This window comes from Chamaea fasciata, unplaced genomic scaffold (assembly GCF_029207755.1).
Source record: "Chamaea fasciata isolate MVZ Bird 193981 ecotype frontalis unplaced genomic scaffold, bChaFas1.0.hap1 SCAF_352, whole genome shotgun sequence".
Taxonomy (NCBI): domain Eukaryota; kingdom Metazoa; phylum Chordata; class Aves; order Passeriformes; family Sylviidae; genus Chamaea; species Chamaea fasciata.
This window is the reverse complement of record NW_027094437.1, coordinates 74,631-98,426: the sequence shown is the minus strand read 5'-3', so window position 1 is coordinate 98,426 and position 23,796 is coordinate 74,631. Positions and strand designations below refer to the sequence as shown.

The window sequence follows — 23,796 nt, the reverse complement described above, 5'->3', positions numbered from 1 at the left end:
GGGGAGCCCCCAAAATCAGTCCCAGAATCACCCCCGGGGACCCCCCAAAATCATCCCCAGGGATCCCCCAAAATCAGTCCCAGAATCAACCCCGGGGACCCCCCAGATCACCCCCAAAATCACCCCCCGGGACCCCAAAATCACCCCCAGAATCACACCGGAGACCCCAAAAATCATCCCCGGGGAGCCCCAGAATCACCCCCCGGGGATCCCCCAAAATCACCCCCAAAATCATCCCCAAAATCACCCCCCGGGACCCCAAAATCATCCCCAGGGACTCCCCCAAAATCAACCCCAAAATCACCCCCCGGGACCCCAAAATCACCCCCAGAATCACACCGGGGACCCCAAAAATCATCCCTGGGGAGCCCCAAAATCTCCCCCTAAATCACTCCCAAAAATCCCACCGGGGACCCCCCAGATCACCCCCCAAATCACCCCCCGGGACCCCAAAATCACCCCCAGGGATCTTCCAAAATCAACCCCCAGAATCATCCCCGGGGAGCCCCAAAATCACCCCCAGAATCACACCGGGGACCCCAAAAATCATCCCCGGGGAGCCCCAGAATCTCCCCCCAAATCACGCCCAAAATCCCACCGGGGACCCCCCAGATCACCCCCCAAATCACCCCCCGGGACCCCAAAATCACCCCCTGGGACCCCAAAATCACCCCCTGGGACTCCCCAAATTCACCCCCAGAATCACACCGGGGACCCCAAAAATCATCCCTGGGGAGCCCCAAAATCACCCCCCGGGGATCCCGCAAAATCAACCCCAAAATCACCCCCTGGGACCCCAAAATCACCCCCCGGGACCCCAAAATCATCCCCAGGGACTCCCCCAAAATCCCCCCCAAATTCCCCCCCCGGTGACCCCCCCCCCAAAATCACCCCCAGAATCATCCCCGTGGACCCCAAAATCACCCCCCGGGACCCCAAAAAAAACCCCACCCAGCATCCCAAAATCCCACCACGGGACCTTCCCCCAAACACCTTGAGTCCCCCCCCCCTCAATCCTCCCTAAACCCCCCCAAACATTTCCCCCCCAAAACCCCCTGAAGACCCCCCCAAAACCCCTCCAGGGACCCCCCAAAACCCTCTCTGCGCCCCCCCAGGGAGGAAGACCTGCTGGACCAGGCTCCGCTGCTCCAGGAGAATTCCCGCCTGGGCTGCCAGGTGCTGCTGAGCCCGGCCCTGGAGGGGGCTCAGATCACCCTGCCCCGCGTCACCCGAAACTTCTACGTGGACGGCCACGTCCCCAAACCCCACTGAGACCCCCCCGGGGAGGGGGGGCACCCCAAAAATCCCCCTGAGCCCCCTCCCCAAGGGATGAGGGGCACCCACCCCCCAAAAATAAATTTATTTTGGTTAAAAAGCGTATTTCCTTTGGTCTCGTGTTGTCGTTGTATTCGGGCCCGTTTGAGATCGCCCCCTGAATTTTGGGGAGACCCCCGAGCCCCGGGAAAGGGGGTTGGGGGGCGCCCCAAAAATCCCCCCTGAGCTCCTGCAGGGAAGGGGGACCCCCCTCCCCTCAAAAAAAAAAAAAATCAATTTAAAATTGTATTTAATCCCCCTTTCTATTCATATTTGAGGTCATTCCCCCCAAATTTTGGGGGCCCGTCCCGGTCCAGGGTGGTTCTGCCCCACCTGGGCCCCCCCAACCCCGTTTTTGGGGGGTCCCTGTCCCATTTTTGGGGGTCCCAGTCCCATTTTTTGATGGTTCCGCCCCATTTTTGGGGGTCTCTGCCCCACTTTGGGGGTCCCTGTCCTGTTCCAGGGTGGTTCCGCCCCATTTTTGGGGGTCTCTGCCCCACCTGCGGCCCCCCAGCCCCGATTTTGGGAGTGACCCCGGTCCCAGCTGCGCTGCTGCCCCGCCCCGGGCGCAGCTGGAGCGGGTTAAAGGCCGGTGCCGGTGCCGGTGCCGGTGCCGGTTCGGCTCGGGTTGGGGATGGGGGAGCGGCCGGTGTTTCTCCGGGGGGAGCCCCCCGATTTCTCGCTGCTCCAGCGGCTGCTCTGCCTCGACCCCGAACCCCCCCGGTTCCTCCCGCCGCCTGCCGGTACCGGGGGAACCGAGACCACCGGGAACACCGAGACCCGCAGGTGAGAACCGAGACCGGGATCCCGGCCTGACCCGGGAGAACCGGCGGTGATTCCACCGCGGGGGAGGACTCGGGGGTCCGGGAGGGGATTCGGGGGTCCCCGGTGGGACGTTCGGGGGTCCCGGGAGAGGATTCGGGGGTCCCGGGAGGGGATTCGGGGGTCCCCGGTGGGATGTTTGGGGATCCCGGGAGGGGATTCGGGGGTCCCGGGAGAGGATTCGGGGGTCCCCGGTGGGACGTTCGGGGGTCCCGGGCCCCTATTTCTGCGCGGGGGGGGAGGGGGGAAGCACCGGGAATGTCCCGGTTCGGGGGGAAAGAAGCGGGGCCGGGAATTCCAGGGAGCACCGGGAGCTCATCCCGGGATTACCGGCTGTGCCCTAACGGTGTCCCCCGGTCAGGCCGGGGGTCCCGGCACCGGCGGAGCCCCCCCGGAGCCCCCCGGGGCAGAGTCTGGGTTTCCTGCAGGAGGCCGTGATGCTGCTGAGCCCCCCGGGGCCGCCGCCGCCGCCGCCGCCGCCTCCCGCCGCCGTCCCGGAGCTGCCGGGGGTGTCGGCCGTGCCCAGCGGGAGCGTGGATGTGCTCGGCCTCATCGACCTGCAGTGCCGGCTCCTGGCCGGGAACGGCACCGGGAACGGCACCGGGAGCGGGACAAACACCGGGAGTGACACCGGGACAAACACCGGGAGTGACACCAGGAGCGGCACTGGGACAAAAATAGAGAGCGGCACCGGGACAAGCACCGGGAGTGGAACCGGGACAAGCACCAGGAGTGGAACCGGGACAAACACCGGGAGTGACACCGGGACAAACACCGGGAGCGGGACAAACACCGGGAGTGACACCAGGAGCGGCACCGGGACAAGAATAGAGAGCGGCACCGGGACAAGCACCAGGAGTGGAACCGGGACAAGCACCGGGAATGGAACAGGGACAAGCACCGGGAGTGGAACCGGGACAAACACCGGGAGTGGAACCGGCGGCGACACCGGGACAAGAACCGGGAACGGCATCGGAACCGGGACCAGCACCGGGAGTGGAACAGGGCTAAGCACCGGCAGTGACACCGGGACAAGCACCGGGAACGACACCAGGAGAGGAAACGGGACAAGCACCGGGAACGACACCGGTACCGGGACAAGCACCGGGAACGACACCGGGACCGGGACAAACACCGGGAACGACACCAGGAGAGGAAACGGGACAAGCACCGGGAGCGGCCCCGGGAGCGACACTGGGACCGGGACAAAGAGCGACACCGGGAGCGGGACCGGGACAAGCACCGAGACCAACACCGGGACCGGGAGCGGCACCGGGAACGACCGCGGCCCCGGTAGCGGCGGGCGGCGGCGCAAACCGGCCCCGCCGCAGCGCGGAGCGGAGCCCCGGGATCCCTCGTTCCGGGGGGTGACGCTGCGGATGCGGCTGGAGCTGCCCCGGGGTGACACCGGCCAGTGTCGCCTGCGGATCACGGCCCGGGGACACCGGTACCGGCACCGGGGGCGTCTGTGTGTCTGTGTGTCTGTCCGGGGACACCGGTACCGGCACCGGGGGCGTCTGTCTGTCTGTCCGTCTGTCTGTCTGTCCGGGGACACCGGGACCGGCACCGGGGGCGTCTGTGTGTCTGTGTGTCTGTCCGGGACACCGGTACCGGCACCGGGGGCGTCTGTCTGTCTGTCTGTCTGTCCGGGGACACCGGTACCGGCACCGGGGGCGTCTGTGTGTCTGTGTGTCTGTCCGGGGACACCGGTACCGGCACCGGGGGCGTCTGTCTGTCTGTCCGTCTGTCTGTCTGTCCGGGGACACCGGGACCGGCACCGGGGGCGTCTGTCTGTCTGTCTGTCTGTCCGGGGCACCGGGACCGGCACCGGGGGCGTCTGTGTGTCTGTCTGTCCGGGGCACCGGTACCGGCACCGGGGGCGTCTGTGTGTCTGTCTGTCTGTCCGGGACACCGGGACCGGCACCGGGGACGTCTGTCTGTCTGTCTGTCTGTCCGGGACACCGGTACCGGCACCGGGGACGTCTGTCTGTCTGTCTGTCTGTCCGGGGCACCGGTACCGGCACCGGGGGCGTCTGTGTGTCTGTCTGTCCGGGGCACCGGTACCGGCACCGGGGGCGTCTGTGTGTCTGTCTGTCTGTCCGGGACACCGGGACCGGCACCGGGGACGTCTGTGTGTCTGTCTGTCTGTCCGGGACACCGGGACCGGCACCGGGGACGTCTGTCTGTCTGTCTGTCTGTCCGGGACACCGGTACCGGCACCGGGGGCGTCTGTCTGTCTGTCTGTCTGTCCGGGACACCGGGACCGGCACCGGGGGCGTCTGTGTGTCTGTGTGTCTGTCCGGGGACACCGGTACCGGCACCGGGGGCGTCTGTGTGTCTGTCTGTCCGGGGCACCGGTACCGGCACCGGGGGCGTCTGTGTGTCTGTCTGTCTGTCCGGGACACCGGGACCGGCACCGGGGACGTCTGTCTGTCTGTCCGTCTGTCCGGGACACCGGGACCGGCACCGGGGGCGTCTGTGTGTCTGTGTGTCTGTCCGGGGCACCGGGACCGGCACCGGGGGCGTCTGTGTGTCTGTCTGTCTGTCCGGGACACCGGTACCGGCACCGGGGGCGTCTGTGTGTCTGTGTGTCTGTCCGGGACACCGGTACCGGCACCGGGGGCGTCTGTGTGTCTGTCTGTCTGTCCGGGACACCGGTACCGGCACCGGGGGCGTCTGTCTGTCTGTCTGTCTGTCCGAGGACACCGGTACCGGCACCGGGGGCGTCTGTCTGTCTGTCTGTCTGTCCGGGGACACCGGGACCGGCACCGGGGGCGTCTGTGTGTCTGTGTGTCTGTCCGGGACACCGGTACCGGCACCGGGGGCGTCTGTGTGTCCGTCTGTCTGTCCGGGGCACCGGGACCGGCACCGGGGGCGTCTGTGTGTCTGTGTGTCTGTCCGGGGACACCGGTACCGGCACCGGGGGCGTCTGTCTGTCTGTCTGTCTGTCTGTCTGTCCGGGACACCGGGACCGGCACCGGGGGTGTCTGTGTGTCTGTCCGGGGACACCGGTACCGGCACCGGGAGCGTCTGTCTGTCTGTCTGTCTGTCTGTCTGTCCGGGGACACCGGGACCGGCACCGGGGGCGTCTGTCTGTCTGTCTGTCCGGGGCACCGGTACCGGCACCGGGGGCGTCTGTCTGTCTGTCTGTCTGTCTGTCTGTCCGGGGACACCGGGACCGGCACCGGGGGCGTCTGTCTGTCTGTCTGTCTGTCCGGGGCACCGGGACCGGCACCGGGGGCGTCTGTGTGTCTGTCCGGGGACACCGGGACCGGCACCGGGGGCGTCTGTCTGTCTGTCCGTCTGTCCGGGACACCGGGACCGGCACCGGGGGCGTCTGTCTGTCTGTCCGTCTGTCCGGGGCACCGGGGGGGTTCTGTCCGTCTGTCCGGGGCACCGGGGGTCTCGGTCCGTCTGTCTTGGTGCATTTTTTGGGGGTCTGACCTCACCCCTGACCCCCCCCCCCCCAAATTTCCGCCCCCCCCCCCCCAGAATTCCCACCTGGAGCCGCGACAGCGACAGCTCCGATGACGTCACCGCCGTCCCCAAGGGTAAGATCGATTTTTGGGGACTTTTTGGGGACATTTTTGGGGGCATTTTGGGGACGTTTTTTGACACTTTTTGGGACATTTTTAAGGACATTTTGGGGCATTTTTGGGGACATTTTGGGGGGGCATTTCTGGGGACATTTTTTTATTTTTTGGTGGGAGATTTTGGGGACATTTTTGGGACTTTTTGGGGGCAATTTTGGGGACTTTTTTGACACTTTTGGGGACATTTTAAAGGACATTTTTGGGGCATTTTTGGGGACATTTTGGGACATTTTGGGGGGCATTTCTGGGGACATTTTTTTATTTTGGGGGGGAGATTTTGGGGACATTTTTGGGACTTTTTGGGGGCATTTTTGGGGACTTTTTTGACACTTGGGGACATTTTTTGGGACATTTTTGGGGCATTTTTGGGACCATTTTGGGGGCATTTTTGGGGACGTTTTTTGACATTTTGGGGGACGTTTTTGGGGGGCATTTCTGGGAACTTTTTTTATATTTTGGTGGGAGATTTTGGGGACATTTTTGGGACTTTTTGGGGGCATTTTTGGGGACTTTTTTGACACTCTTGGGGACATTTTTGGGGCATTTTTGGGGACATTTTGGGACGTTTTTGGGGGCATTTCTGGGGACATTTTTTTATTTTTGGGGGGGAGATTTTGGGGACATTTTTGGGACTTTTTGGTGACATTTTTTAGGACATTTTTGGGGACATTTTGGGACGTTTTTGGGGGCATTTCTGGGGACATTTTTTTATTTTTGGGGGGGAGATTTTGGGGCCATTTTTGGGACCATTTTGGGGCCATTTTTGGGGTCCCTTTTTGCAGGGCGAAAACGCTGCACGTCCTGCGGGACCCTCCGGACCCCGATGTGGCGAACGGCCGAGGGCGGGACCCTCCTGTGCAACGCGTGTGGCATCAGGTGACAACGACAACGACACCCTTCGGTGACCCGCGGGTGACACCCTCGGGAGGTCGAAAGGTCACCCCGATTTTTTGGGGGTTTTTGGGGGTTTTTTTTTTGGCAGGTACAGGAAGTACCGAGTGCGCTGCCAGAGCTGTTGGAGCATCCCCGGGAAAAGCGGGATGTCGCCGAGATGTCGCCGATGTCCCCAGTGTCCCACCCGGCCACCAGGGGAGGAGGGGGGGTGACAGCGAGGACGCGACGGCGGCGGGGTGATGGCGACGATGATGACGATGATGATGGCGGTGGTGACAATAAAAGGGTGGCGGGACGGTGTCGTTGTCACTTGTTTTTGGCAACGATGGGGACAAAGCTGGTGGCTTTTTTTTTTTTTTTCTTTTTTTTGGGGGGGTGGGGGTGGGGACATCCCAAATAATCGGGATTTGTTTTATTTGGTTCATTCCGGCCCCCGGGGAACAGGCAGCCCTGAGTTGTGGCCCCAAAATCCGAAAAATTTGGGCCCCAAATCTTGAAAATTCCCACCCGAGGTCCTGAGAATTCCCACAAAAAAAAAAAAAAAAACCTGAAAATTTGGGCCCCCAGATCCTGAAAATTCTGCAAAAATCCGGAAAACTCCACCCAGAATTCTTAGAAATCCACCCACAAAACCCTGAAAATTTGGGCCCCGAAATCCTGGAAATTTGGGGCTCGAAACCCCTGAAAATCCGGGCCCTAAAACCTTGAAAACCCTCCCCAAAAATCCTTCAAAACCCCCCAAAGTCCGCCGGATCCGAGGTTTTTCGGGGTCCCCAAAAGGATGGGGCCAGTCCTGGTCGTGTCTGGGTGAGCTGGATGCCAAAAATGTCACCCCAGGGAGGATTTGGGACCTCAGAGGAAGATCCCAAACCCCCCCACCCCCCCCCCAAAAAAACCCCACCCAAATCACCCCCCAAAAAATTGCCAATCCCGGGTTTTTTTTTTTTTTTTGGGGTCCCCCCGGGTCACGTCTGCGTGAGCTGGATGCCGAACACCTCGTCCCCGTTGTCCCCTCGGTGCAGGCAGGTGGCCTCGGAGGAGCCCTCGGCGTCCCTGACGTTGTACTCGCCCTTCTTACACGCCGTGGTCTTGAGGTAAAACACGCCGGCCGCGGCCAGCGCCAGCGCGGTGACACCGCCCACTGTCCCCAGGGCCACCAGGGCCACCAGCCAGCTCTCTAGGGGGGGACAGGGGACAGCAGGGTGAGGGTGGTGACACCGCCCACTGTCCCCAGGGCCACCAGGGCCACCAGCCAGCTCTCTAGGGGGGGACAGGGGACAGCAGGGTGAGGGTGGTGACACCGCCCACTGTCCCCAGGGCCACCAGGGCCACCAGCCAGCTCTCTAGGGGGGGACAGGGGACAGCAGGGTGAGGGTGGTGACACCGCCCACTGTCCCCAGGGCCACCAGGGCCACCAGCCAGCTCTCTAGGGGGGGACAGGGGACAGCAGGGTGAGGGTGGTGACACCGCCCACTGTCCCCAGGGCCACCAGGGCCACCAGCCAGCTCTCTAGGGGGGGACAGGGGACAGCAGGGTGAGGGTGGTGACACTGCCCAGTGTCCCCAGGGCCACCAGCCAGCTCTCTAGGGGGGGACAGCAGGGTGAGGGTGGTGACACCGCCCACTGTCCCCAGGGCCACCAGGGCCACCAGCCAGCTCTCTAGGGGGGGACAGGGGACAGCAGGGTGAGGGTGGTGACACCACCCAGTGTCCCCAGGGCCACCAGCCAGCTCTCTGCTGGGTGGGTGAGACTTCCCAGGGCCACCAGGGCCACCCCCCACCCCACCCCTCTGTCCCCTCATTGTCCCCAGTGTCCCCTCATTGTCTCCATCGTCCCCATTGTCTCCTCATTGTCCCCTCATTGACCCTGCTGTCCCCTCATTGACCCTACTGTCCCCTCATTGTCCCCATTGTCCCCTCATTGTCTCTACTGTCCCCATTGTCCCCTCATTGTCCCCATTGTCCCCCCACTGTCCTCATTGTCCCCTCATTGTCCCCATTGTCCCTTCATTGTCCCCTCATTGTCTCCCCACTGTCCCCAGTGTCCCCCCATTGTCCCCTCATTGTCCCCATTGTCCCCTCAGTGTCCTCAGCGTCCCCAGTGTCCCCTCATTGTCTCCATTGTCCCCAGTGTCCCCTCATTGTCCCCACTGTCCCCACTGTCCCCACTGTCCCCACTGTCCCCTCATTGTCCCCAGTGTCTCCCCATTGTCCCCACTGTCCCCAGTGTCCCCCCACTGTCCCCCATTGTCCCCAGTGTCCCCAGTGTCCCCACTGTCCCCATTGTCCCCACTGTCCCCAGTGTCCCCCCACTGTCCCCACTGTCCCCATTGTCCCCAGTGTCCCCTCATTGTCCCCACTGTCCCCATTGTCCCCACTGTCCCCAGTGTCCCCTCGTTGTCCCCACTGTCCCCAGTGTCCCCAGTGTCCCCAGACTCACCGTCCACCGTCAGGGTGACGCTCCCGGTGCTGTGTCCGTGCCGGTTGGTGGCGGTGCAGGTGTAGAGTCCCCGGTTGGCCGCGGTGACACCGGTGACAATGACGCTGCTGTTGTCGCGGCTCAGGCGCAGGTTGGCGGCCCTGGGGTGGCTCCAGGTGAAGGTGACGCCGGGGACGCCCCGGGAGCCGCAGGTGACGGTGACAGTGACGCCGCGGCTGACTTCGGCGGCGGGGAGGACGCGCAGGGTGACGGCCGAGGGCGGGTCTGGGGACGGGGGCGAACCCAAAATTCAGGGGTTTTCTCCCCCAAAAAATTCCGGCGTTTGCCCCAAAATCTCGGGTTTGCCCCAAAATCTCAGTTTTACCCCAAAAATCGGGGGAGTTTTACTCCGGAAATTCCAGGTTTTACCCCAAAAATCCCATTTTCTTACCCCCAAAAAATCCCATTTTCTTACCCCCCAAAAAATCCCATTTTCTTACCCCCAAAATCCCATTTTCTTACCCCCAAAAATCCCATTTTCTTACCCCAAAAAATTTCATTTTCTTACCCCCCAAAAAATCCCATTTTCTTACCCCCAAAATTCTGTGTTTTACCCCAAAAATCCCATTTTCTTACCCCCAAAAAATCCCGTTTTCTTACCCCCCAAAAAATCCCATTTTCTTACCCCAAAAAATCCCATTTTCTTATCCCAAAAATTCTGTGTTTTACCCCAAAAATCCCAGGTTTTTACCCCCAAAATCCAGGTTTTTCTCCCCCCAAAATCCCCTATTTTACCCCAAAATCCTGTTTTTTCCCCCCAAATCCCATTTTTCCCCCAAAATCCCATTTTCCCGCCCCCAAATCCCCGTTTTCCCCCCCAAATCTCACACTCCACGCTGACGGTGACGTTCCTGACCGCGGCGCCGTGAGCGTTGGTGGCCCGGCACCGGTAAAGCCCCGCGTCCCCTCGGGTGACATTGCGGGTGACATCTGGGGACGCCCAAGGGTGGCCCGGGGTGTCACTCGGCCCGGTGACGTCACTGGGGTGTTCCCCCATCCCGATGACGTCACTGGGGTGATCCCGCATCCCGATGACGTCACGGGAGTGAGTTTTGTCCCCCATCCCGGTGACGTCACTGGAGTGATCCCGCATCCCAATGACGTCACTGGGGTGGTCCCGTATCCCGGTGACGTCACTGGAGTGATCCCCCATCCCGTTGACGTCACTGGGGTGGTCTCCCATCCCAATGACGTCACCAGAGTGATGCCCCGGCCCAGTGACATCACGAGGGTGGTCCCCCGGCCCAGTGATGTCACGGGGGTGGTCCCCCATCCCAATGACGTCACCAGAGTGGTCCCCCGGCCCAGTGACGTCACGAGGGTGGTCCCCCGGCCCAGTGATGTCACGGGGGTGGTCCCCCATCCCAATGACGTCACCAGAGTGGTGCCCTGGCCCAGTGACGTCACGAGGGTGGTCCCCCGGCCCGATGACGTCACGGGGGTGGTCCCCCGGCCCAATGACATCACGAGGGCGGTCCCCCATCCCGATGATGTCACGGGGGTTTTCCCCCAGCCCAGTGATGTCACGGGGGTGGTCGCCCATCCTGATGACGTCACGAGGGTGGTCCCCCGGCCCAGTGACATCACGAGGGTGGTCCCCCGGCCCAGTGACGTCACGGGGGCGGTCGCCCATCCCGATGACGTCACGGGGGTGGCTTTTGTCCCCGAGCCTGTGGCAGGTGACGCGGGGCGGCGGGTTCCCGCTGGCGGCGCAGCTCAGCCGGGCCGGGCTCCCCTCCAGCCACCGGCGGCGCTCGGGGCAGCCGCGCTCGGAGAGACGCGGCGGGGCTGCCGAGGAAGAGGAGGAGGATGGTGACGAAGACGGTTTTGACCCCGGAAATTTCATTTTCCCCTAAATTCCGATTTTTTTTTTCCCCCCAAAAAAATCCCTTTTTTTTCCCCCCAAAAAATCCTTTTTTTTTCCCCAAAAAATCCCATTTTGCCCCCCAAAATCTTTGTTTTTTTAAAAAAAATCCCATTTTTTTCCCCCGAAAAAAATCCTGCCGTTTCCCCCCATAATCCCTTTTTTTTCCCCAAAAAAATCCTTTTTCCCCCCCCCCAAAAATCCCATTTTGCCCCCCAAAATCTCTGTTTTGTTTAAAAAAAATCCCTTTTATTCCCCCCAAAAATTCTGTTGTTTCCCCCTATAATCCCTTTTCCCCCCAAAAAAAATCCTTTTTTTCCCCCCCCAAAAAAATCCCATTTTACCCCCCAAAAACCCCATTTTTTTCCCCCCGAAAATCCCTTTTTTTTCCCCCCTCAAAACTCCCATTTTTCTCCCCCATAAATCCAATTTTCCCCCCAACAATCTCTTTGTTTTCCCCCGAAAATCCCTTTTTTTCCCCCAAAAAAATCCCCGTTTTGACCGGGGAGGTCGCCTCGGTCCCCTGAGGTCACCGTGACCCCTGTGACATTTTTGTCCCCTCCCTGTCCCCCTGTGTCCCCCCCCCCGTTTCCCGGTGTCCCCAGCTGTCCCACTCACACTCCACGGTGACAATGACACTCCTCAGGGCCACCCCGTGTCTGTTGGTGGCCCTGCACACGTAGCGGCCACCGTCGGCCCGGGTGACAACGCGGCCACCGCCGCGGGTGACGCTTCCCTGATGGGTGTCATCACGGCTGTCACCAAGGTGAGTGTCACTGTGCCGGGTGACATCACGGGTGTCACCATCACGAGCGTCACCGTGGTGGGTGCCGCCGCCGCGGATGTCACCATGGCGGGTGACGTTGCGGGTGTCACCGTGCTGGGTGCCACCATCGTCGGTGTCACTGCGCTGGATGCCACCACCGCCATGAATGTCACCACGTTGGGTGCCACCATCGCCGGTGTCACCGTGGTGAGTGCCGCTGTCACCAATGTCACCGCGGCGGGTGTCCCCGTCGCGGTGACAGCGCGTGCGCGGCGGGGGGTCCCCGTCGCCGTGACACTCCAGCTGTCGCCGCTGTCCCTCCAGCCACACCCGGCGGGACGGACACCCCGACTCGGACAACGACGGGGGGTCTGCGGGGACACACGCGGCGTCACCTCGGGGACCTGGCAGTGTCCCGGTGGCTGGGACACTGTTGTCACCACCCCATGACCCCGTGTCCCCTCCTGGTGACGCCGTGTCCCCTGATATGACCCCGTGTCCCTTCCATGACCCCGTGTCCCCTCCTGGTGACGCCGTGTCCCCTGATATGACCCCGTGTCCCTTCCATGACCCCGTGTCCCCTCCTGGTGACGCCGTGTCCCCTGATATGACCCCGTGTCCCTTCCATGACCCCGTGTCCCTTGATATGACCCCGTGTCCCCTCCCAGTGCCACCACTGCTGTCGCTCACACTCCACCCTGACGGTGACCCTGCGGCTCCGTGTCCCCAGGGCGTTGGTGGCCTTGCACACGTAGGTGCCAGCGCGGTCCCTGGTCACGGGCAGCGGCTCCGCGGTGACCTCGGGGGTGGCCTCGGTGACCCCGCGGCGGCCGCAGGTGACAACGGGGACGGGGTTCCCGGTGGCCCGGCAGGACAGAGCCGCCACCGAGCCCCGGAGCCACGTGCGGGAAGCGGGACAGGCGCTGGGCGGGAGCTCGGGGGGGTCTGCGGGGAAATAAAAATAATTGTAAAAATAATAATAGTCATAATAGTCATAATAGTCATAATAATAGTAGTAATAATAGTAATAATAATAGTCATAATAGTCATAATAGTCATAATAATAGTAGTAATAATAGTAATAATAATAGTCATAATAGTCATAATAGTCATAATAATAGTAGTAGTAATAGTAATAATAATAAAAAATAGTAATAATAGTCGTAATAATAGTAGTAGTAATAGTAATAATGATCATAATAGTAATAATAGTCATAATTATAGTAGTAGTAATAGTAATAATAATAAAAAAAATAATAATAATAATAGTAGTAATGATTAAAATAGTAATAATAATAAGAATAGTAACAATAATAGTAGTAGTAATAATAGTAATGATAATAATAGTAATAATAAGAAGAATAGTAATAATCATTGTAATAATAATAATAGTAATAATCGTAATTATAATAGTCATAATAATAGTAGTAGTAATAATAGTAATAATAATAAAAATGGTAATATTACTAGTAATGATAATAATAGCAATAATAAGAAGAATAGTAATTGTAATAATAATAATAATAGTAATCGTAATTATAATAGTCATAATAATAGTAGTAGTAGTAATAATAGTAATAATAAAAATAGTAATAATGAGAAGAATAGTAATAATAATTGTAATAATAATAATAGTAATAATCGTAATTATAATAGTCATAATAATGGTAGTAGTAATAATAGTAATGGTAATAATAGTAATAATAATCGTAATAATAATAATAATAATCGTAATTATAATAGTCATAATAATAGTAGTAGTAATAATAGTAATAATAATAAAAATAGTAATAATAATAGTAATAATAATAGTAATAATAATAGTAATAATAGTAGTAATAATAATAATAATAATAATTTTAATAATAACAGTAATAAATAAAAAGAAGAAGAGGATTTTTTGGGAAGTAAATAAAATAAAATGACTTTAAAATAAAATAAACATTTAAAAAGATAATATAAGATAACACAAGATCACACAATATAATACAAGAAATAAAATACAATATATAATGTAACGTAATGCAATAAAAATTAAATTAATGACTTGAAATCGATTTGATTTCCTTTAAAATTAAAATCATTAAAAGCCGTTCCAATTCAACTCGAGGAAAATAAATTAAAAAGGCCGATTTAAGTCCAATTAATTAATTAGAATTAACTGAGTTGCAATTAAAATTAATTGAATAAAACCAAAATTAATTTCATTTAAAAATGGAACGAAATGAAATAAAAAGCGTTAAATCGATTAAAACACTCACAGAGCACGTCCAGCCGCGCCGTCACCTCCTTTGTCACCTCCTTGTCCCCAAGCTCGATGGTGGCCCTGCACCAGAACCTGTCCCCGTCCCTGCGTGCCACCACCCTGAGCTGCAGCTGTGACCGGTGTCCCTCAGCCAGGGTGACATCGGTGACATTGGCGACAGCCCCGACCCTCAGCAGCACTGGTGGCATCTCGGTGACATCGGTGACATCCCTGACCTGCAGCATCGCTGGTGGCATCTCGGTGACATCGGTGACATCGCCGACCCTCAGCAGCACTGGTGGCGTCTCGGTGACATCGGTGACATCCCTGACCTTCAGCATCGCTGGTGGCATCTCGGTGACATCGGTGACATCGCCGACCCTCAGCATCATTGGTGGTGGCATCTCGGTGACCTCGGTGACATCCCTGACCTTCAGCATCGCTGGTGGCATCTCGGTGACATCGGTGACATCGCCGACCCTCAGCATCATTGGTGGTGGCATCTCGGTGACCTCGGTGACATCCCTGACCTTCAGCATCGCTGGTGGCATCTCGGTGACATTGGTGACATCGCCGACCCTCAGCATCATTGGTGGTGGCATCTCGGTGACCTCGGTGACATCCCTGACCTTCAGCATCGCTGGTGGCTCGGTGACATCAGCCCGGTGTCCCCGTGCCAGGGTGACATTGGTGACATCACCAACCCTCAGCGGCACCGTCGGTGGCTCGGTGACATCAGCCCGGTGTCCCCGTGCCGGGGTGACATTGGTGACATCACCAACCCTCAGCGGCGCCGTCGGTGGCTCGGTGACATCAGCCCGGTGTCCCCGTGCCGGGGTGACATTGGTGACATCACCAACCCTCAGCGGCGCCGTCGGTGGCTCGGTGACATCAGCCCGGTGTCCCTGTGCTGAGGTGACATTGGTGACATCCTTGACCCTCAGCAGCACCGGTGGTGGCATCTCGGTGACATCGGTGACATCCCTGACCCTCAGCAGTGCCATTGGTGGCTCGGTGACACCGGCCTGGTGTCCCTGTGCCGGGGTGACACCGGTGACACCGGCCTGGTGTCCCTGTGCCAGGGTGACACCGGTGACACCGGCCTGGTGTCCCTGTGCCGGGGTGACACCGGTGACATCCCTCAGCAGCGCCATCGGTGGTGGCTCGGTGTCACCGGCCCGGCACGTCACTGTCACCTCGGTCCCCTCGGGCGCCGTGGGCGGGCTCAGCTCCAGGGTGGGCTCCGGGAAACCTTCCGGAATGTTCCGTGCGTTAGGGAAGGGTCGGGAATGGTCTGGGCCCTCCCGGTGTCCCCTCAGTGTCCCCTCCCGGTGACCCCATGACCCCTCCCCTGACCCTATGACCCCATGACCCTGTGTCCCCTCCTGGTGACCCCATGACCCCTCCCATGTCCCTGTGTCCCCCTCCCATGTCCCCTCCATGTCCCCATGACCCCTTCATGACCCTGTGACCCCTTCATGATCCCGTGACCCCTCCCATGTCCTGTCCCATGTCCCTGTGTCCCCTCCCGTGACCCCGTGACCCCTCCCATGTCCCCATGACCCTGTGACCCCTCCCACATCCCCTCCTGGTGACCCCATGACCCCTCCATGACCCCACGACCTCTCCCATGTCCTGGTGTCCCCCTCCCATGACCCCATGTCCCCTCCATGTCGCCATGACCCCGTGACCCCTCCCATGTCCCCATGACCCCGTGACCCCTCCCACATCCCCTCCTGGTGACCCCATGACCCCTCCATGACCCCACGACCTCTCCCATGTCCCGGTGTCCCCCTCCCATGACCCCGTGTCCCCTCCATGTCCTCATGTCCCCGTGACCCTGTGACCCCTCCCATGTCCCCTCCCGTGACCCCATGACCCCTCCATGACCCCACGACCTCTCCCATGTCCTGGTGTCCCCCTCCCGTGACCCCATGTCCCCTCCATGTCCCCATGTCCCCATGACCCCGTGACCCCTCCCATGTCCCCATGACCCCGTGACCCCTCCCACATCCCCTCCTGGTGACCCCATGACCCCTCCATGACCCCACGACCTCTCCCATGTCCTGGTGTCCCCCTCCCGTGACCCCGTGTCCCCTCCATGTCCCCATGACCCCGTGACCCCTCCCATGTCCCCTCCCATGACCCCATGACCCCTCCATGACCCCACGACCTCTCCCATGTCCTGGTGTCCCCCTCCCGTGACCCCGTGTCCCCTCCATGTCCCCATGTCCCCATGACCCCGTGACCCCTCCCATGTCCCCTCCCATGACCCCATGACCCCTCCATGACCCCACGACCTCTCCCATGTCCTGGTGTCCCCCTCCCGTGACCCCGTGTCCCCTCCATGTCCCCATGACCCCGTGACCCCTCCCATGTCCCCTCCCATGACCCCATGACCCCTCCATGACCCCACGACCTCTCCCATGTCCTGATGTCCCCCTCCCATGACCCCATGTCCCCTCCCATGTCCCCATGACCCCGTGACCCCTCCCATGACCCCGTGACCCCTCCCACGTCCCTTTTGTCCCTTACTATAAACCCGAAGCCACCTCCTGGCTGTCCTTGTCACCGCGGCCACCCTGGCGGCGCAGCTGAGCTCCCTCTCGCCCGTCCTGCCGGGCGCCACCGCCGCGGTGGCCGTCACCGTGTCCCCCGCCACGCCGACGGTGACGTCCAGCGGCTCCCGGTCCAGCGCCGCGGTGACGACGACGTCGCCGGCCGGGAAGGCGCCGGTGACGACGCAGGTGACGTTGGTGACGGTGCCGGCCTCGAGGATGGAGGGGGACAGGAGCTGGGGGGGCTCCGGGAGAGCTGTGGGGACACGGGGAGGGGACACGGGGTCAGGGAGGGGACACGGGGTCAGGGAGGGGTCAGGGGTCACTGGGAGGGGTCATGGGAGGGGACACGGGGTCACGGAGGGGACACGGGGTCAGGGAGGGGTCAGGGGTCACTGGGAGGGGTCATGGGAGGGGACACGGGGTCACGGAGGGGACACGGGGTCAGGGAGGGGTCAGGGGTCACTGGGAGGGGTCATGGGAGGGGACACGGGGTCACGGAGGGGACACGGGGTCATGGAGGGGACACGGGGTCAGGGAGGGGTCAGGGGTCACTGGGAGGGGACACGGGGTCACGGAGGGGACACGGGGTCAGGGAGGGGTCAGGGGACAGGGGGAGGGGACACGGGGTCACGGAGGGGACACGGGGTCAGGGAGGGGTCAGGGGTCACTGGGAGGGGACACGGGGAGGGGACACGGGGTCATGGAGAGGTCATGGAGGGGACACGGGGAGGGGACACGGGGTCACGGAGGGGACACGGGGACAGGGAGGGGTCAGGGGTCACTGGGAGGGGTCATGGGAGGGGACATGGGGTCACGGAGGGGACACGGGGTCATGGAGGGGACATGGGGTCAGGGAGGGGTCAGGGGTCACTGGGAGGGGACACGGGGTCATGGAGGGGACACGGGGTCAGGGAGGGGTCAGGGGTCACTGGGAGGGGACACGGGGAGGGGACACGGGGTCATGGAGAGGTCATGGAGGGGACACGGGGAGGGGACACGGGGTCACGGAGGGGACACGGGGTCAGGGAGGGGTCAGGGGTCACTGGGAGGGGTCATGGGAGGGGACATGGGGTCACGGAGGGGACACGGGGTCATGGAGGGGACATGGGGTCAGGGAGGGGTCAGGGGTCACTGGGAGGGGACACGGGGTCATGGAGGGGACACGGGGTCAGAGAGGGGTCAGGGGACACGGGGAGGGGACACGGGGAGGGGACACGGGGAGGGGACACAGGGTCATGGAGGGGACACGGGGTCAGGGAGGGGTCAGGGGACACGGGGAGGGGACACGGGGTCACGGAGGGGACACAGGGTCAGGGAGGGGTCATGGGTCACCAGGAGGGGTCACTGGGAGGGGACACGGGGTCACGGAGGGGTCATAGGTCACTGGGAGGGGACACGGGGAGGGGACATGGGGTCACGGAGGGGACACAGGGTCATGGAGAGGTCATGTAGGGGACACGGGGTGGCCAGGAGGGGACATGGGGTCACTGGGTGGGGACACAGTGTCATGGAGGGGATGCGGGGTCACTGGGAGGGGACACCAGGAGGGGACATGGGGAGGACATGGGGTCACGGAGGGGTCATGGAAGGGACACAGGGTCATGGCGTCACCAGGAGGGGTCACGGGGTCACCAAGAGGGGACACGGGGTCATGGAGGGGATGCGGGGTCACTGGGAGGGGACACCAGGAGGGGACATGGGGAGGACATGGGGTCACGGAGGGGTCATGGAAGGGACACGGGGTCATGGCGTCACCAGGAGGGGTCACGGGGTCACCAAGAGGGGACACGGGGTCACGGAGGAGTCACTGGGAGGGGTCATGAGGTCGTGGAGGGGACACGGTGACACGGCAGGGGACACGTGCCCACCAGAGCTGCCCCACAGCCCCAGCCCCATTCCCACCCTCCCGCTGAGCACCAGCACCCAGCGCCACCACCGCCAAGGTGACAACGCGGTGACGACGCCGGCCGCTCACCGAACACCGAGAGCGTGACGGGGACGGCGGCGCGGGCGAAGAGGGGCCCGTGCGGCCTCAGGGACAGCTCGGCGTGACAGGTGACATCCTGGCCGTGGTCGCCGCGGGTGACGGTCAGCAGGTGACTCACGGCCACGCTGGCGCTGCCACCGTCGTCGTCGCCGTCACCGAAGGTCTCCGTCCTCAGGGTCTCGGCGCCGCGTCGCAGCGTCACCGTCAGGTTCCGCACGGGTGCCACCTCCAGCACGTGGCACCTCAGGGTGACGCTGTCCCCGACGGCCACCGGGGTCACCGGGTCCAGAGTCACGCGCTGGGGGGGCTCTGGGGGGGACGGGTGACATGGGGGTGACGCCGTGGGTGACAGCGCGGTGTCGCCGCAAGCGTCGCGCGGTGCCTGGCGCTCGTCACGTCCCTGTGACGTCCCTGTCCCCACCCCTGTGACATTTTTTGTCCCATCCCTGTCCCCATCCTTGATCAACTTCTGTCCCCTCTGTGTCCCCACGCCTGTCCCTGTCCCCTCACTCACGGTACGCGATGACCCCGACGCTGTCCCTGTCCCCACCCCTGTGACATTTCTGTCCCCTCTGTGTCCCTGTCCCCATCCCTGTCCCCTCCCTGTGACATTTCTGTCCCCTCTGTGTCCCTGTCCCCTCCCATTCCCCTCTGTGTCCCCATCTCTGTCCCTGTCCCCTCTGTGTCCCCATCCCTGTCCCTGTCCCCTCCCTGTCCCCTCCCCTGTCCCTGTCCCCTCTGTGTCCCCATCCCTGCCCCCATCCCTGTGACATTTCTGTCCCCCCCCTGTCCCCATCCCTGTCCCATTTGTCCCCTCACTCACGGTACACGATGACCCCGACGCTGTCCCTGTCCCCTCGCTGTCCCCATCCCTGTGACAGCCCTGTCCCCATCCCTGTCCCTGTCCCCTCCCTGTCCCCATCCCTGTTTCCATCCCTGTCCCCATCCCTGTCCCCTCCCCGTCCCCATCCCTGTCCCCTCTGTGTCCCCATCCCTGTCCCCATCCCTGTCCCCATCCCTGTTCCCATCCCTGTCCCCTCCCTGTCCCCATCCCTGTCCCCTCCCTGTCCCCTCTGTGTCCCCATCCCTGTCCCCATCCCTGTCCCCATCCCTGTCCCCTCCCTGTCCCCTCCCTGTCCCCATCCCTGTCCCCATCCCTGTCCCCTCCCTGTCCCGTTTGTCCCCTCACTCACGGTACACGATGACCCCGACGCTGTCCCTGTCCTCGCTGTCCCCGCACCTGCCGGCGCAGGTGACATCCCCGGGGTTCCACAGGGACACGTTTTCCAGCCGGAAGCTTTTCCAGAGGAGCCCCCCCGGCCCGGGGGTCGCCCCCACGGGGGTCTCCAAGCCCAGGGTGACGTTGTCGCCGTCCGGGCACGGGCTGCGGCTGCAGTTCACGGCCACCGAGCCCCCGAAGGCCACCACGGCCACCCGAGGCCAGGCCACCACCGTGAACGTGCCGCGGGCCACCCCTGCGGGACCCCCAGACACGGGCAGAGACCCCCCCCAAAATCCTGGGGGACCCCCCGAGTGTCCCCAACCCCCCCGGTGACCCCTGCGGGACCCCCCGAGTGTCCCCAACCCCCCCGGTGACCCCTGCGGGACCCCCAGACACGGGCAGAGACCCCCCCCAAAATCCTGGGGGACCCCCCGAGTGTCCCCAACCCCCCAGTGACCCCTGCGGGACCCCCCGAGTGTCCCCAACCCCCCCGGTGACCCCTGCGGGACCCCCAGACACGGGCAGCGACCCCCCCCCAAAAATCCTGGGGGACCCCCCAATGTCCCCAACCCCCCCGGTGACCCCTGCGGGACCCCCAGACACGGGCAGAGACCCCCCCCAAAAAATCCCGGGGGACCCCCCGAGTGTCCCCAACCCCCCCGGTGACCCCTGCGGGACCCCCAGACACGGGCAGAGACCCCCCCCCAAAAATCCTGGGGGACCCCCCAATGTCCCCAACCCCCCCGGTGACCCCTGCGGGACCCCCAGACACGGGCAGCGACCCCCCCCCCAAAATCCTGGGGGACCCCCGAGTGTCCCCAACCCCCCCGGTGACCCCTGCGGGACCCCCCGAGTGTCCCCAACCTCTGATTTCCGGGTCCCCAGATTGGGTTGGGGGTCCCCGTGTGCCCCCCCCAAACCCTAAAACGCCTCAGGGATTTTTTGGAGGGGGGGGTCTCTGAGGATCCCCCCCACCCATTCCCGGGGGTCCCCAGGGGCGACCCCCACCCCAAATTAACCCTGGTCGTTTTTTGGGGGTCCTCAGGGACGACCCCTCCCCATTTTTGGGGGGTCCCCCACCCCCCACCCCAAAATTCCTCCCTCCGCCCCCTCCCCAGCTTTACCTGCGAGCGCCAGGACCAGGGGGGGCAAAAGGCGCGTGGCCGGGCCGGGGGGGGCCATGGGGAGAGGAGGAGGAGGGTGGGAGGAAGGAGGGAGGGAGGGAGGGGAGAAGGGGAGGAAGAAGAGGAGGAGGAGGATGGAGCGGAGGAGGGAGGAAGAGGAGGATGGAGACGGCGATGGAGGGAGGGAGGGGAGGAAGAGGAGGAGGAGGAGGAGGGTGGGGAGGGGGATGAGGAAGAGGAGGAGGGAGGAAGAGGAGGATGGAGACGGCGATGGAGGGAGGGAGGGGAGGAAGAGGAGGAGGAGGAGGAGGAGGAGGGTGGGGAGGGGGATGAGGAAGAGGAGGAGGGAGGAAGAGGAGGATGGAGACGGCGATGGAGGGAGGGAGGGGAGGAAGAGGAGGAGGAGGGTGGGGAGGGGGATGAGGAAGAGGAGGAGGAGGAAGAGGAGGATGGAGACGGCGATGGAGGGAGGGAGGGGAGGAAGAGGAAGAGGAGGAGGAGGGTGGGGAGGGGGATGAGGGAGCGGAGGAGGGAGGAAGAGGAGGATGGAGACGGCGAGGGAGGGAGGGGAGGAAGAGGAGGAGGAGGAGGAGGAGGATGGAGCGGAGGAGGGAGGAAGAGGAGGATGGAGACGGCGATGGAGGGAGGGGAGGAAGGGGAGGATGAGGATGGGCAGGGGGATGAGGAAGAGGAGGGTGGGGAAGGAAGAAGAGGAGGAGGATGAGGATGGGGCGGGGGATGAAGCGGAGGGAGGGGAGAAGGGGAGGAAGAGGAGGATGAGGAGGAGGGAGGAAGAGGAGGACGGGGGCGGCGATGGAGGGAGGGAGCGGAGGAAGAGGAGGGTGAGGATGGAGACGGCGAGGGGAGGAAGACGAGGAGGAGGAGGAGGATGGAGCGGAGGAGGGAGGAAGAGGAGGACGGCGAAAAGGGAGGGGAGACGGCGAGGAAGAGGAGGGTGAGGATGGAGGCGGCGAGGAAGAGGGTGAGGATGAGGAGGGGGAGGAAGCGGAGGAGGACGAGGAAGAGGAGGGAGAGGCGGCTGAGGCCGAAGGCCGCTCCGCCGCCGCCGCCGCCGCTCCCGCGGGGCCGCCCCTCCCCCCGCCCACGCCGACCCCTCCCCCCGACCCCCAAAAATAAACCTGGACCCCAAAAATGAACCTGGACCCCCCAAAAATGAACCCGAGACCCCAAAAAATGAATCTGGACCCCAAAAATGTACCTGAGACCCCAAAAATGAACCCGAGACCCCAAAAAATGAACCTGGACCCCAAAAATGAACCTGAGACCCCAAAAAATGACCCTGAGACCCCAAAAAATGAACCTGGACCCCAAAAAATGAACCTGGACCCCAAAAATAAACCTGAGACCCCAAAAATTAACCCGAGACCCCAAAAAATGAACCCGAGACCCCAAAAAATGAACCTGGACCCCAAAAATGAACCTGAGACCCCAAAAATGAACCTGAGACCCCAAAAAATGAACCTGGACCCCAAAAATGAACCTGAGACCCCAAAAATGAACCCGAGACCCCAAAAAATGAACCCGAGACCCCAAAAAATGAACCCGGGACCCCAAAAAATGAACCTGGACCCCAAAAATGAACCTGAGACCCCAAAAATTAACCCGAGACCCCAAAAAAATGAACCTGGACCCCCAAAAATGAACCTGAGACCCCAAAAATTAACCCGAGACCCCAAAAAATGAACCTGGACCCCAAAAAATAAACCTGGACCCCCAAAAAATGAACCCGAGACTCCAAAAAATGAACCTGGACCCCAAAAATTAACCCGAGGCCCCAAAAAATGAAACCGAGCCCCCAAAAATTAAACCTGAGCCCCCAAAATAAACCCGAGACCCCAAAAAGTAACCCGAACCCCCCCAAAAAAACCTGAGCCCCCCCAAAAATAAACCCGAACCCCCCAAAAATGAACCCGAGCGCCCAAAAATGAACCCGAACCCCCCAAAAATGAACCCGAGCCCCCAAAAAATAAACCTGAACCCCCCAAAAATGAACCTGAGCCCCCAAAAATGAACCCGAGCCCCCAAAATAAACCTGAGCCCCCCAAAAATAAACCCGAACCCCCCAAAAATGAACCCGAGCGCCCAAAAATGAACCCGAACCCCCCAAAAATGAACCCGAGCCCCCAAAATAAACCTGAGCCCCCAAAAATAAACCCGAGACCCCAAAAACAACCAAACCCGAGCCTCTAAAATAAAACCGAGCCCCCCCCAAATAAACTCGAGCGTCCCCCCAAAAAACACAACCCCGCCCCCAAATAAACCCCGCCCCCAAATAAACTCCACCCCCAAATAAACCCCGCCCCCAAATAAACCCCGCCCCAAATAAACTCCACCCCCAAATAAACCCCGCCCCCCGTGGGCGGGTCCGGGCCCGGCGTGGGAGAAGCAACGGCGACAGACGGGACCACCTGAGGACCGGGGGGGGGGACAATTTGGGGACACTCGGGATGTCCCCAACCTGGTCTGGGACTATTTGGGGACACTCGGGATGTCCCCAACCTGGTCTGGGGACACTCAGGATGTCCCCAACGTGGTCTGGGACACTTTGGGGACACTCAGGATGTCCCCAACGTGGTCTGGGACACTTTGGGGACACTCGGGATGTCCCCAACGTGGTCTGGGACAATTTGGGGACACTCAGGATGTCCCCAACCTGGTCTGGGACAATCTGGGGACACTCAGGATGTTCTCAAACGCGTCTGGGACAATTTGGGGACACTCGGGATGTCCCCAACCTGGTCTGGGGACACTCGGGATGTCCCCAACGTGGTCTGGGACAATCTGGGGACACTCGGGATGTCCCCAACCTGGTCTGGGATGATCTGGGGACACTCGGGATGCCCCCAACGTGGTCTGGGACAATCTGGGGACACTCGGGATGTCCCCAACCTGGTCTGGGACAATT

At 61.1% G+C, this 23,796-nt stretch overlaps 2 protein-coding genes across 2 annotated transcripts; one reads left to right on the top strand and one right to left on the bottom strand.

Annotated features, from left to right (window-relative positions):
* Positions 1-1,942: 1,942 nt before the first annotated feature.
* On the top strand, positions 1,943-6,835 carry LOC136305300 (keratin, type I cytoskeletal 9-like). The gene is made up of 5 exons (XM_066208574.1): positions 1,943-2,100; positions 2,498-3,583; positions 5,629-5,687; positions 6,512-6,605; positions 6,712-6,835. Exons 1-5 carry the CDS (start codon positions 1,949-1,951, stop codon positions 6,833-6,835), a joined length of 1,515 nt encoding a protein of 504 aa, XP_066064671.1. The 5' UTR covers positions 1,943-1,948.
* A 690-nt stretch (positions 6,836-7,525) lies between these two features.
* LOC136305297 (intercellular adhesion molecule 5-like) lies at positions 7,526-21,948 on the bottom strand. The gene is made up of 10 exons (XM_066208571.1): positions 20,871-21,948; positions 19,718-19,999; positions 18,513-18,833; positions 16,512-16,790; positions 13,993-15,228; positions 12,422-12,676; positions 11,584-12,102; positions 9,930-10,889; positions 9,063-9,326; positions 7,526-7,800 (listed from the first exon to the last, which is right to left on the bottom strand). The coding sequence occupies exons 1-10, from the start codon at positions 20,926-20,928 to the stop codon at positions 7,589-7,591; spliced, it is 4,386 nt and encodes a 1,461-aa protein (XP_066064668.1). The 5' UTR covers positions 20,929-21,948; the 3' UTR covers positions 7,526-7,588.
* Positions 21,949-23,796: the final 1,848 nt, after the last annotated feature.

Coding starts and splice junctions, on each gene's coding strand:
- LOC136305300 (XM_066208574.1), top strand. CDS start 1,949: ATGGGGGAGCGGCCGGTGTTTCTCCGGGGGGAGCCCCCCGATTTCTCG. Junction 5,688..6,511: donor CGTCACCGCCGTCCCCAAGG/GTAAGATCGATT, acceptor CCCTTTTTGCAG/GGCGAAAACGCTGCACGTCC. Junction 6,606..6,711: donor TGCAACGCGTGTGGCATCAG/GTGACAACGACA, acceptor TTTTTTTGGCAG/GTACAGGAAGTACCGAGTGC.
- LOC136305297 (XM_066208571.1), bottom strand. CDS start 20,928: ATGGCCCCCCCCGGCCCGGCCACGCGCCTTTTGCCCCCCCTGGTCCTG. Junction 9,327..9,929: donor CGTCACCGTCAGCGTGGAGT/GTGAGATTTGGG, acceptor CCCCGTCCCCAG/ACCCGCCCTCGGCCGTCACC. Junction 7,801..9,062: donor CGTCACCCTGACGGTGGACG/GTGAGTCTGGGG, acceptor GTCCCCCCCTAG/AGAGCTGGCTGGTGGCCCTG.